The sequence below is a fragment of the Periplaneta americana genome, chromosome 1 (assembly GCF_040183065.1).
Source record: "Periplaneta americana isolate PAMFEO1 chromosome 1, P.americana_PAMFEO1_priV1, whole genome shotgun sequence".
NCBI classification, from domain to species: Eukaryota; Metazoa; Arthropoda; class Insecta; order Blattodea; family Blattidae; genus Periplaneta; species Periplaneta americana.
In genome coordinates this window covers 42,679,795-42,694,387 of record NC_091117.1, presented here as the reverse complement: position 1 = coordinate 42,694,387, position 14,593 = coordinate 42,679,795, and the positions used below count along the sequence as shown (strand labels likewise).

At 34.8% G+C, this 14,593-nt stretch overlaps 1 protein-coding gene across 3 annotated transcripts in view; it reads right to left on the bottom strand.

Annotated features, from left to right (window-relative positions):
* Positions 1–14,593, bottom strand: part of LOC138694924 (uncharacterized) — a 102,885-nt gene that overhangs the window by 15,505 nt on the left and 72,787 nt on the right. For all 3 annotated transcript variants that reach the window (XM_069819118.1, XM_069819138.1, XM_069819129.1), the window contains 3 exons: positions 7,923–8,070; positions 4,495–4,633; positions 1,542–1,665 (listed from right to left, as the gene is read on the bottom strand). In XM_069819118.1, coding sequence (XP_069675219.1) covers positions 1,542–1,665; positions 4,495–4,633; positions 7,923–8,070 — 411 coding nt within the window. The remainder of the gene's footprint in view (positions 1–1,541; positions 1,666–4,494; positions 4,634–7,922; positions 8,071–14,593) is intronic.

The window sequence follows — 14,593 nt, the reverse complement described above, 5'->3', positions numbered from 1 at the left end:
AAGTGGAACCTTCAGAGCCAACATTTGTTTAAACGATTGGGTTGTCGTTTAAAGTAAACAAGCGGCAGAAACTTATGGAGAAAATGGAAGCACGTTTAAACTAAATACTAAATTTGAACGGGTTTAATTTGTATCAAGTTTAATTTAATTTGGAGAAAATGGCCCTTAGTATTTTATGTTCATCATTACTAGTTGAATTGATTCTAGATATGTGAACAAAATCAGTCCATTCATTTACGAGAAATCTCCTTACACAGTACGTCAAAAACAACTTTTACACTCAAAATCGATTTTTATGGCATTATAATACTTTCTGCTTACACTTACTTCATATAAAGAGCATATAAAAAGTTGTTGTTGTTTTCTAATGCCAGGCGTTTGACAATAAAGTCATTTGACCTCTTGCACTCCAACATTTTTCAAAGATATTATCATGACCAGCCACTGAAGCACAGATTTTGAGGTGTTCCGAATCCATTTCTTGGTTTGAGTTGCACAATAGGCAGTTAGGGGACTGATATATTCCAATTCTATGCAGGTGTTTGGCCAAACAATCATGGCCTGTTGCCAATCTAAATGCAGCTACAGACGATTTTCGTGGTAAATCGGGAATTAACTGTGGATTATGATGCAGGGAGTTCCATTTTTCCCTTGAGCTTGTGTTATCAAATTTTGTTTGTTGAAGTCTAAGTATGTAGATTTAATAAATCTTTTCACAGAGTAATACGTAGATTTAGTAACAGGTCTGTAAGTAGCAGTGCTGCCCTTCTTTGCTAAAGCATCCTCATTCTCGTTTCCCAGGATTCCACAATGGGATGGTATCCACTGGAATACAATTCTTTTATTGAGTGATATTAATTGAGAGAGCATTTTAGTTATTTCTGCTGTTTGAGATGAAGGTGTGTGTTTAGAGACTATTGATAGAATAGCTGCTTTGGAGTCTGACAATATAACTGCATTCTTAAATTTATTGATGTGGCATAGAAGATTCCTGAGACTTTCACTTATTGAAATGATTTCTCCATCAAAACTTGTTGTTCCATATCAAGAGATCTATAAAGTGAGAAGAGACAGCAAGTAACACCTGCACCTGCACCTTGTTCCCTGCAGATCAAGGATCCGTCGGTGTATAAATGAAGCCAGTTTTGTGGAGGGTACCTAATATTAATTGTCTCTAAAGACAATTGTTTCATTATTTCAGTGTTTACATCTGATTTCAGTATTTCTTCTGTTAAATTTAGATTATATTCTATATTTAATAGAGTTAAAGGGTTTGGTTTAATTTGTAAGTTTTCTTTTAAATTCAGGATATTGATTTTCTGTTTTAATTCTTGAACCATGGATATGAAACTTTTTTGAGTTTTCAATCTACAGAGAGGACTGTATGAATGCCAATTGTTTCCTGGTAATCTGATAAGTTTTTCATATTGAATCAGTGCTTTTTCTTCTATTGTCATTTTGATGCTGTTAATATTAGTGAGGAATCTCGTAGAATCTATTGGAATGACAGTTACAAAGACAACTATGTTGAAGTTACATACCTCCTCTGCTCTGTTTTCAGTCTTTGCAGAGCTTGATTTCGGAGCAGGCTTCCCTTGCATTGCCTTTGAAATGTAGTCCTCTGGCTCACTGACACCATGGAGTCTCATATGCAGCAAAAGATCCCTGGAAGAAATCTCTCATATAACAACTGCAGGAAACTGCAATACACTGTACAACATATTTAGAACTACAACTATTTCCTTACGTAAATAAGTCTACTCCATATGCAAGGGTCATTTGGCAAAGCCAGTGCAATGTAACATACGTCCTACAGGTAACAGGCCTCATAGAAAACTATTAATAAAACCTATATGCAATATGATTACAAGATAAAGACTTTTAAAACCAAACACAGAGCAAGTAGAAGGCAGAAAATGAGATCACTGGCGGAGTTTCTATGGCCCAATGCAGCATGGCATTAGTACTGCTAGTTGCAAATCAAGCTTTTTCAGGTATAATTCCCTGTAAAGTTGATTTGAATAATTTCGAGGGAAAAATTGTTCCGGGGCCGGGTATCGAACCCGGAACCTTTGGTTAAACGTACCAATGCTCTACCAACTGAACTACCCAGGAACTCTACCAGACACTGATCCAATTTTTCCCTCTATATCCACTCCCTGTAAAGTTGATTTGAATAATTTCGAGGGAAAAATTGTTCCGGGGCCGGGTATCAAACTCGGGACCTTTGGTTAAACGTACCAACGCTCTACCAACTGAGCTACCCAGGAACTCTACCAGACACCGATCCAATTTTTCCCCTCTATATCCACCCCTGTAAAGTTGATTTGAATAATTTCGAAGGAAAAATTGTTCCGGGGCCAGGTATCGAACCCGGGACCTTTGGTTAAACGTACCAATGCTCTACCAACTGAGCTACCCGGGAACTCTACCAGACACCGATCCAATTTCTCCCCTCTATATCCACCCCTGTAAAGTTGATTTGAAAAATTTCGAGGGAAAAATTGTTCTGGGGCCGGATATCGAACCCGGGACCTTTGGTTAAATGTACCAACGCTCTACCAACTGAGCTACCCGGGAACTCTACCAGACACCGATCCAATTTTTCCCTCTATATCCACATAATACACGTCACTGTTGTTGTTGTTGTTGTCTAGTGCCTTGCATTTGGCAATGAAGCCATTAGCAGTCGTGCTTTCCAATACTTTTGAACTGTAGTTTCTTCTGATCTTAATGCTTCACAGATCTTCAAGTGGTCTTCATTCATTTCTGCGGATCATAAGGGGTAGTGATGCGCCTCCTATAGCCTCTCCTACCCAATTCCTAACCTCAACCTGACCGTGGTACACCCTGCTTTTAACAGATGAAGATCTGGGGACCGAGTCACAGCAGTATAACTGTTTCATCTAAAATGGAGGAAATGCCATTTACATATGTGCTGGCCTATCACAGCACAACAGCATCCCTCAGCGGCACATGAGGGAAAGGTCGGTGGATCTAAATACAATCTATTTAGTCTTCCCGGCTAGGTCTGAAGGACCCGTTGACCAATGACAGGTGCGGTCCCCCTTGCATAATAGGGGTTTAAGTCGGGTGATGTAACTGCCACATTGTAAAAACTGGTGCCCGTTAAGAAAACAGTTACATGAAAGCCACAACATACATGAGTATGAGTCCTAAAGATAAATACACGTCACTGTTCGTTAACAGAAAACCACAATTTAAGTCACACAGAGTTAGTGTGCACTCAATGTTGGTTGCTTGACAGTAATGAGGAGCGTTTTTGCGAAAGTCGATAGATGCAGAAATTTTATAAAGTGAATTACATATGGATATCATATGTTTTCTACCTCTGGAATCGGTCTATGAAATCAGATTTACTAAAACTTGATTCATACCGTATGTAGAGACTACCAAACCTTCCAGGTTTTTTCAAAACTCGATAGATCCTGTCACTTAGTATAATTTCTGTAAAATCTTGATTTCTGCATCTATCAACTTTTGCAAAAACGCTCCTCAGTTGTCAGCCCACTTTGAGGTCTGTGGATATAGAGGGAAAAATTGGATCGGTGTCTGGTAGAGTTCCCAGGTAGCTCAGTTGGTATGTTTAACCAAAGGTCCCAGGTTCGATACCCGGCCCCGGAACAATTTTTCTCTCGAAATTATTCAGTACTGCTAGCTGTTATGCGCATATGGAAGGAACAGAGAGAAGCATGCAATGAGATACGAGTTTCGAAACAAATATAACTCTGTTTATTTATAATTGTAACTATAGAATATATCTATAATACACTATGATAAATATAGATGCAAAATATACATGATTTAAGTAATGCGTACTTCACTTCAGTCTTAGAATTTCAACAGTTTTGTCATTCACAACAAATTAATCCACCTTTATAAGCAAATCACCTAAAAATGGACGTGACAAACATAGGATTTACGAATAATAGACTTATCCTTTCTGGGAATTGCCCTCACCCACTTCGAAAACTGAATTTCGTCCTTAGGAGGGCCTGAAGAAATGGATTCTTTCGTGGCGTGATTTGGGTTGCCTATTCGAATAATGTTGTTGTTGTTGTTGTTGTTGTTGTTTTCTAATGCCAGGCGTTTGGCAATAGTCATTTGACCTCTTGCACTCCAATATTTTTCAAAGATATTATCATGACCAGCCAATGAATAATGTGGATGGCGTCTCTGGGACGGTTTTGCCACTAGTACGTCAAAGACATCTTTTTACTGTCTTTCCTTTTCATAATAATTAATAATATTTCACAATCATAGTTTGAAAACTATCAAACCGCCAATAACATGCTCTCTCTATAACCAACGCATGGAAGTGCAATAGCCGACAATCAAGTTGCCAAACTGTGGCAAAGAAATAATCTATTCACCCAATATAAACCTGGAATCCATTTATTTGACCATGATCTAATCATACAGGTATAGGCATAACAGAGAACTAAATGAAAATCCTGCAGTCCAGAAACGTACCTCTTAAGAGAGACGTAGAAAGGGCAGAAGTAGCACTTAAATATTGCACCAGGTCTAGAAGTGTGTTGTTCTCTATGTGCTACCATTTCAGTCGCAGAATCAGTAGTATATGGGCACTTGTCACATGCACTAGTTCCTTCTGAAACAAAGGACAACACACCTTCTTAACACATGATGAGAGATAACATTATAATATAAGCTTATATTAAAAAAATCTAAATACCGTATAATTACACAAAAATCAATAACTGGATAGGAGTCAACGAGGAATGGAATTACAGCAAAACCTCACTTATAACATAAAATTTTAACTTGGAATATGAATAAGACGTATACTGCTCATACCAGATTCTCGAAGTTTACAAAAAAACCTAAATCATTGCTTCCTTATGATTAGAAATAATTCGTCCTATATGGTTTGTATAACGAGAAAATAAAAATAGTCACTTTTTGTGATTTAGGTAAAAGTTAAATTGAACTAAAGTGTACTAATAGTCTCCAAACATAAAGAATCTTAAGCAAGCTTGTGAATTCTATAAGCATAATATCTCAGAAGATGAAGAAAATAATAATAATAATAATAATAATAATAATAATAATAATAATAATAATAACAATGATGATGATGATGATGATGATAATAATAACTGTCATGGTAGCTCAGTAACATGAGGCTTGTATGTCAGGGTCACTTGGCTCAAATCCCAGTTGATCCACCCTGAATTTTGAATTTATAACTTGTATTTGGCAAACTCATGGTCCAAGCTAGGGTGACCAGATATCTGGATTTCACCTGACATGTCCTGCTTTTTAGTATTTTGTGGTCGTCCGGCCAGCTTTCCACAATAAAGCCAAAATGTTCGGCTTTCTGCCTTTCAACAACATAATGTACCAAATATTGAAATACAGTATGTATATAAGATAAAATCTGAAGCCGAAAGTATGTGTTTCTGTCGTTATGTGAAAAATATGCATTTTATGAATTCTGTGCTCTAAAAGAATTTGTTTTGAAGCAAGCTGAAGCATTTTTCTTGGAAACAATAGATTTTCAGTGGAATATATTTTTTAAACAGGTTTTGAATGTTAAGTGGTCCCAAACTTTGCTGTATATGTCAATTCTTTCTTTTAATAATTGCAAAAAATGCCAATGTTGAAAGGATATTTTCACAAACTGACTCTCACAGGTAAACACTTCAATAGAGACTGATTTCTACACTGCAGGCCTACTGAGATAATTTCGAATCACAGAGTTTACGGTTATGAAAAATAATGTCCCTTGACTCCATACTCAAATTTAGTCACAGTGCACTTAGAAAAAGGGCAAAGTGGGTAATTCCAGGAATGTAGAAGTTGACAATTGCTGTACTGTACAAAGAAAACCTCCTTGCATTCCACTGTGATAATGGTCCTTGCAAAGCACAAGAGTTCATGAAAATCAACTCTAAACAGGTATTGTATTGTATTGTATTTATTAACATTCCATGGAATTCATACATGCTTACAGCTAGAATATGGAAAAAGTCAAAAAACTTAATATTATTATAAAATCTTAATTTATAGTCACAGTCTAGGTGAAATATATATAGACGAGATTTACAATATAGTCTACTAGTACAACACATAGTTTTAGTATCAATTTCATGAAGTGTTATTGAATGTCATGAATTCACCTACAGAATAGAAGGCGTGAGAAATTAGGTACTTCTTTAATTTGGCCCTAAATAATTTTATGTTTTGAGTTTCATTTTTTATATTGATAGGGAGGCTATTAAAAATTTTTACTGCCATATAACGCACTCCTTTTTGATAGCACGATAGACTTGCCGATGGAGTATGAAAGTAATTTTTTTGACGTGTATTTATGCTATGAACTGTTGAATTAGTTACGAAGTTTTCACAATTACATACAAGGAAGATTATTAATGAAAAGATATACTGACAAGCCATGGGCATTATTTGAAGTTTTTTTAAAATAGTCCTACACGATTCCCTAGATTTGGCACCTACTATTATTCTAATTACTCTTTTTTTTTAATAGAAATATATTGTTACTATCTGTGGAATTTCCCCAGAATATTATTCCAAAACTCATTACCGATTGGAAGTATGCAAAGTTTATTGTTTTTAAGGTATTGATATTTACTATCTTTTGCATAGATCTAATAGCAAAACAAGCTGAATTTAGTTTGGGGGTAATTTCTTTAATACGATTTTTCCAATTTAACACATTATCGATTTTTAAGCCAAGAAATTTGGTTGTTGTTGTTTCTAATAGGGATCTATTATTAATTATTGCACTAGAAATTTGCGACGTTGAATTTGGACAGGATTTAAATTGAATTATGTTAGTTTTGTTACAATTTAATACTAATTTATTGACTGAGAACCAGTCACATATTTTGAAGAGAATTTCCTCTGTTGAAGATTGGAATGTGTTGGAGTTATTGGCTGTAATTACTATACTTATGTCATCTGCAAATAATATGGGATGACCTACATCTTTTATTAGGGGGGCAAGATCATTTATAAACACTAGAAAAAGTAGGGGACCTAATATTGATCCTTGAGGAATTCCATTATTGATAGTTCCCCATGTCGATGCAGATTTCATAGTTGTATTGATTTCAACTTTCTGTTTCCTATCTATGAGATATGAGTGAAACAATTGGTGTGCAGGAATACATCGAACCTGACGATGTCATATCCAGGCCTTGTACACTGGTTTCTGACAAATAAATATTATTATTATTATTATTATTATTATTATTATTATTATTACACAATAGAACAAGAGAATCGTCAAAGATAGAATTGTAAGGGGTCTCTGGCTTTCAGGATTGAAGGGTGTCCAACATAGAGGATATATTTGGACATGCAAAAACATAGAAATTTGTCCGATTCCAAGAAAATATATCCAATATAGTGAGGAGTATAACATACAGGGGTGTCCAAATACAGAGGTTTCACTATAATAACAGTAAAAAAATGAAGACGAAAATAATGATAATAATGATGATGATAATGACGACGATGAAGGATAGGAGGGGGAGGAGGCGAAGAAGGATTAAAAAGATGGTAATAAAAATAATTATGCTTAAGATCATGATCATTACGGTGATAACAAAGGAAATAAAGAGATGACAGTGAATATAACGGTGAAGGAAATGAGAGAAAAAGAGAAAAAAGAAGATGGAGAAGGATGAAGATGAAGATAATGATCATTAGAAATTATCATGTAGACATTTCCAGATTATAATATTCAGATATAACGAGATGCCATTTATAATGGATTAAGTTCCAAATAAAAAGCTATACATTACAACAACAATATTCAAATATTCCTTATAGCCTGTATTCCATCTCTTTTCATATTTTCTCAACAAAAACTAATTTTAAATTACAACTGGTGACCTATACATCAGGAGTACCTGAAGCTTCTTGTCTGCCTGGTGGAGTGGGTACTGAATCTGCTTCACTGTTGCCATCATCTATCATGAAACGCTCCTCCACAGTTCCACCTTCCTTGAGACCGATTACAACTCTCACATCTCCACTGTGTTTCAGCCGACAATGACGCTGCACAGAGAATATATTCGTCATCGCAATGAACAATACAAACTTCCAATGAAAAAAAAATACAACGTATGTGATCAAGTGCAACGACTATTTCATCTCTGCTGAAGCAAAAGCACACTCAAGCCTGATTCATACCAATTTTAAAGAGTCACAGACCAGGAAAAATGTATTTTGCATTATCAACTTACACACATTCATATCTAAAAAATTAACAATGTATTCATAAAGCCACATACCATGAAAAATAGGTGTAAAGAATGTAAAAAGAAATTACACAAGTAATGTAATGATTTATTGTTTATTTTTTATTAATTAAGACCTACACTGACCAAAAATGTGTGACACATAACTACAGAATTAGTTTTGGAAACCTAGACACAATATGGTTTATATCTAATTGTTTTGCTCATTTCATCAAAAAACAACGTTAATCCTAAAATATTATTATAAACTGAGATTACCATTAGTACAAGAATGTTCAGTTTCGGTGTTTTTAAACCTGTTGGTTTCTTGTATAGGGTAACAGATTTAAGTCGTTCATTTTTGTTTAGGCTGCCCAAATATCAGTCCAGACATGTGGGAGGTAATAAAATTAATGATTTTGCAGGCGGAATCAGTGCTGTGTATAACATCCACCAACATCGTCACGTGAATGTTAAGAATTTTAGTTTTCGTGTGATAATTTTCTGTTAAACATGTGCATTACGAAAAGTATGCTTCTGGTTACAAAAATGGAAATTTTAATGCAATATATTGTTCATATGCTGCATGCTTTTGTAAACTAGAAAAATGGGAAATCACAAAATACCAAAACTTCAAAATCAATCATTTTAACTAAATTGTTAATTCACTGTAACTACTTTCAGTTCCGCAAGGCAAAAAATGTTAATGAGTACATTTCTTGATAAGATCACCTAATTTTTACTAGTAAGTTAGTTAACTAGCAAATAAGTCATTACTCAATAGCTAAGGCATTCCTTTTATTTTCTGTCACATGCTGAATACCATTAACGAAATGGTACAGCTAATATGACAATTTTAACATCATGATTATTAATCTACAACTAAACAAGCAACATACAACACTTAATACCAACATCTAGAACTACGTAATGATACCATTAATAAATGTTGAAACTCAAACACAAGGGTTGTCCAATAAGTAATAACAGATTTGTTTTACTCATGTTACAAGACTTCTGGAAATTTGATATTTTCTTGCTTGTGTGGGAAAAATGCAAATTATTCTAGCAGATGTATGTTAAAAGCAAAACAAAATAAACTGAAATCCATGATTTGTTGCATTCTGGCCGCCCCATGACAGAAGTAATTCCATACATGATACTCTCACTCATGGAGACTGATATTTTATAATTAATTGATTAACTAGTGGACTTACTCGTGTTTATTTTGTAAGATTTGTGCGGCTTACAGCTGTTTCAGTGCTTCACGCGCCATCCTCAGAGCCTACTAGATCTTGGCGACATCTCGAACTTCTCTGCCTGTTATGTGGGTGTGTTTGATTGTTGAAAGGTGTTGAAGAGTGGAGTCAAATAGTGTGTGTGTACTGAAATTGATCTGTGTGTTGAGAATTTGATCAGGGTGTGTTTTAGTGTGTTTGTATATTTTGTATTGTTCTAGTGTGTTGAGTTTTTGGTTCTTGGGTCCATGTCCACATTTATGTTATTGTATGTATGGTTAGCATTGGTTATGTGATCGGCGTATGTAGATGTATTGTGTCCTCTGGTTATTGCTTTAATGTGTTCTTTGTAGCGTGTTTGGAATGATCTGCCTGTCTGTCCTATGTAGAACTTATCGCAACTATTACATGTGAGTTTGTATACACCTGTGTGGTCGTATTTATTTGTTTGTGTTTTTTGTGTGTTGATAAATACGACCACACAGGTGTATACAAACTCACATGTAATAGTTGCGATAAGTTCTACATAGGACAGACAGGCAGATCATTCCAAACATGCTACAAAGAACACATTAAAGCAATAACCAGAGGACACAACACATCTACATACGCCGATCACATGACCAATGCTAACCATACATACAATAACATAAATGCGGACATGGAAATCCTACACATACAACCCAAGAACCAAAAACTCAACACACTAGAACAATACGAAATATACAAACACACTAAAACACACCCCGATCAAATTCTCAACACACAGATCAATTTCAGTACACACACACTATTTGACTCCACTCTTCAACACCTTTCAACAATCAAACACACCCACATAACAGGCAGAGAAGTTCGAGATGTCGCCGAGATCTAGTAGGCTCTGAGGATGGTGCGTGAAGCACTGAAATAGCTGTAAGCCATACAAATCTTACAAAATTAACACGAGTAAGTCCGCTAGTTAATCAATTAATTATATTCAAGTGTTAAAAGTAGTGTACGCAAGATTCAAAATGGATGATATTTTATATTCCGACAACCAGATCTGGGCTTTAGTAGACTTCAGGTTGCAGAAAAATGAGAGGAATCGTAGGTAAGACAAGAATGAAAAAAATAATGAAGTAGGAGTTGAAAGTTAACAGACATCTTTACAAAAACAACTGAGATGTTTTGGTCATATGAAAAGGATGGATGACGACCGATTACTCAAAATAATGCTGGAATCAATAGAAGAGGAAAGAAACCAAGAGAAAGACCAGAAGGCAGCTGCCTGGAGCAGGTTAAGTGGGACGTCGAAAGAAGAGAACAATTACAAGAAGCAGATGGAACTCAACTATGGAAGAATAGGGAAAAATGCAGACTTTTATAAAAAAAATTCAACTCTCGTAAGAGGACACGAGCTAGAATCAGAAGAAAAACAATATTTTTATGAATGTGATACTGGCAGGGAAAACCATCATCAATTCAGATACATACATTCAGACACTGAAGATTTTCAAAAGGATTTCACTCACAGTAACAAAGAATTCTGCTTCAGTATTACTACATCCGTCTTTGCATAAGTCAAACAACTCCTGAAGAGATAAGAAAGCATAGGCTAACAATCTTATTCCATCGAGCCTAAATCCGATTCTTGTTCCATCAAACTTTCTTTAAAAGAAAGAACTGTACAGTATTGCACAAAAATTAAAATTATAAAAGAGTGAGAAACAGAAAGGTAAAAATATTTGTGGTGAATTTCTGCTATTTGAATCAACAAAGTATAAAATTACCAGTTATAATAACTTCCAGCTCGAAATGTAGGTAATCATTTACATATAACAATGCCTCCTTTATGCATCCCTTGAGTACGACTTTTAGAGGACTACAACAATCCATTTTTTATATGCAATTTTGATTTCTACTTTAAGTAAATGCCGTACATAGCACTGTTTGGGAAATTTTATCCATCTTCTGAATTGAAGGAAGCTGATTATGAAAAGAGATATCAATTTTCATTAATTGTATTCGCTCAGATGGAAATCCAACCGAATATTTTGAGATGTTTTGCCTCGCTTAATAGTTTCAAATGAATTGTAAAAATTCCCTGTGATTTGCAATTCTGATTTGATTAGATGTGTTGTGCTTCTGTTACGACATCTGTTCACTTACTGTTCATAATGAAAAACACTTTCTGCATGAGCTTTGCTGCCTGGTTTGCTTACAACACAACTCATTAGTTTTTTTTTTTTTTCTAAATTTGTAACTCCAGCATTGTTTGATTTTAAACTACCGAGGCCTGAAACTATTTCTAGCAAGTATTATCTTCTATAGAGATAGCACATTTCAGTGCATCTCTGAAACAACAGAATTTAACATATAAGTTACCTTCAATCACGGAAAAAGTAAATGTTTCAAATAGATTTCACGTTATGCAAAAATAAGGGAGAAAAATGCTCGAGAAGAAGAAAAATACGGGAATCAGGAGATTGTTAAAAATCAGGGCTAAATAAGGAAGATCTCAGAAAATACGGGGAGATTGTTAAAAATCAGGGCTAAATAAGGAAGATCTCAGAAAATACGGGAGAGTTGGCAACCCTAATTACCGGTATACTTTCCTACAGCACTACATATTTCAGTACATTCTCCATAATCAAAAGCTTTCTCTAATTTATATTACAGTACCCCCATACTAACAGTATTAAAGAACTACAACGCTTATTTGGATTTTTTACTAAGCATAAATCCATTTCATGGAAATAAATAAATTAATTACAAATTAATTAGTAATAACAATAATAATATAAAGGATATGCGAAAAAGAATATTCTTGTAACAGAGGAGAGTCAATATGGGATATAAAAACAAAGTCTTGTCAATTATAATAAGATTTCTTTCTTATATCACAATGACGATTGGTATAAAACCTCTAAAAACTACCAGAACAGGAAAATATTTGGAAAATACGAGGTACTGTATTACAGGAAAACTTGTTTTTGTAAGTTTTGCATTTATACATTTCTCACACTTATTAATTTTCCTCCCCCCCCCCCTTTCTGAGGTCCTGACAAAAATGCTACACTTTCCATGTTAATTTAATGCAGATGTATCTTTTTCGTTTATTCGTTTTTTACACTTACACGATAGTATTTTAAACCCCTGCAGCTATAAAAGACATTTGTACATTCTAAATCAATTTTGCTCGAAATTAGGTTTGTCGAGACAATGTAAAAACGCGAAAATACAGTACGTGTTCATTGTTATGATGCATCACTCTGAAATTCGTGGAAATTCGGAGCTGTTCCTGCTTGTACTGACACTTGCCAGCTTTAGAAAATGGTCATGCACAAGTGGCACAATTCATTCACAGAGGGGAGAGAAGTATGTGAGAGAATTCTCACTTCACAACTTGTCTTGCAGAGGGAAGAAACAGAACATTTTTGAGGATCTGGTGCTAAAGCTGTGACCGCATTGAATATAACTACCCTATCACCCCTTCAAATCGAAAATATCATGGTAAACCTGAAGAAATTTTGTGAGAAATTATATCAATTTGAGGAAGAAAAAAATGCTAGCAGTCCACAGTAACTGATTTTTTTTTTTATGATCACACGTTATTAAATGAAGATCACACAAGAACAAGGAAGAAAATTTCGTAAAATTTTCTGGCTTGGAGTTTGAATAATGAAGTATCAGCCAGCTTCGGTTCTAAGCAGCTAAGATTTCCCACAAATAATCTTACATTCTTCAAGGATATGTGTTACAAATTTTAGTAGTATGCTATTCTTCTTCTTCTTTCATTAGGATCAAATCCTGTTGGTTTTCAATTGGTGTCGCTATTCCCCGAGGCAGGTAACCAGCTTTCCAGTCATCTTGAGGTCGTCCCAGCGGTCTGGTGGTGTAAGGTTTTTCCTTCATGGCGATTTTAGGTAGACTATCATTTTGCATCCTCAAAGTATGATTTCTCCATTCTTTTCTTCTCTTTTTAACCCACTTAGCAACATCTTGTATTCCACATTTGTTTCGGATTTCTTCATTTGTTTTCCTGTCATATAGACTATAACCTGAAATACTTCGTAATATTCGCATTTCTACTGTTGTCATCATTTGTTGAGTTCTTTTTGTTTCTGCCCTTGTTTCTGTAGCATATGTTAGTATCGGTCTCACACATGTTTTATATATCCTAATTTTACTTTCAACATTCATATTTTTATTTCTCCAAATTATATCCTCCAAAAAACCCGATATAATTGATGCTTTCGTTGTTTGTTCCTTTACTTCTTCTATTAAATTTTTGTTACTTGTGATTTTTGATCCAAGGTAATTAAAGATCATTACTTGTTCTATAATTTTGTTATATACAGCCAGTTTACATCTAAGTGGTTGTTTTGAGATTGTTAGTGATTTTGTTTTTTTGTTGGAGATTATCATATTGAATCGTTGAGCTGCTATTTCGAATTTGTACAGCATCCTCTGTAGATCATCTTCATTTTCTGCAAATAGGACATCGTCTGCAAAGCATATTATTTTTATATTAGTATCCTATTATAGATTCAAATATGGCTTAACTATGAAGTTCTAAATTTCTCTTCTGAAAACTTTACTAAATTGATTTAAGTTGTTCTTCCTGTATAGTCTTCAAATTCTATTTCAGACAGATAAGGATTGTTCAGGCTGAAAGGCCGTGGGTCTACAGGCATTGTTGTATCCAAGAGTTGCCCCTGGTACACAGAGATCACTTCACTCGTGTGTGTCTCGCCACTGAAGATGTCTACCATAGCTGCAGATGAAACATCTGGCTGCAATACTGCCAGTAGACCAAGGCCTCTCAGCCCGAAGAATCCTTTATCTATTGACGCCGGCCGTGGATGCCTACATTCTATTTCAGATATTATCAAATGCCATTTTATTTATACTTTTTCTTCACTTATGTGTTTTTATTTCCATAAAATGTATAAATGAAGTTATACTGTGCAATAGAACCCCAGTTATGTCACCCTATTAACCAATTTGCAGATTATCCAGCTGTTTTTCTCTCGCTTTTTCTTTTTTGCTACAGAAATATATGAAGTACTGTACAATATATTAGTACGTATTTTTTTTACAGAGTGTTATTATAAGTCT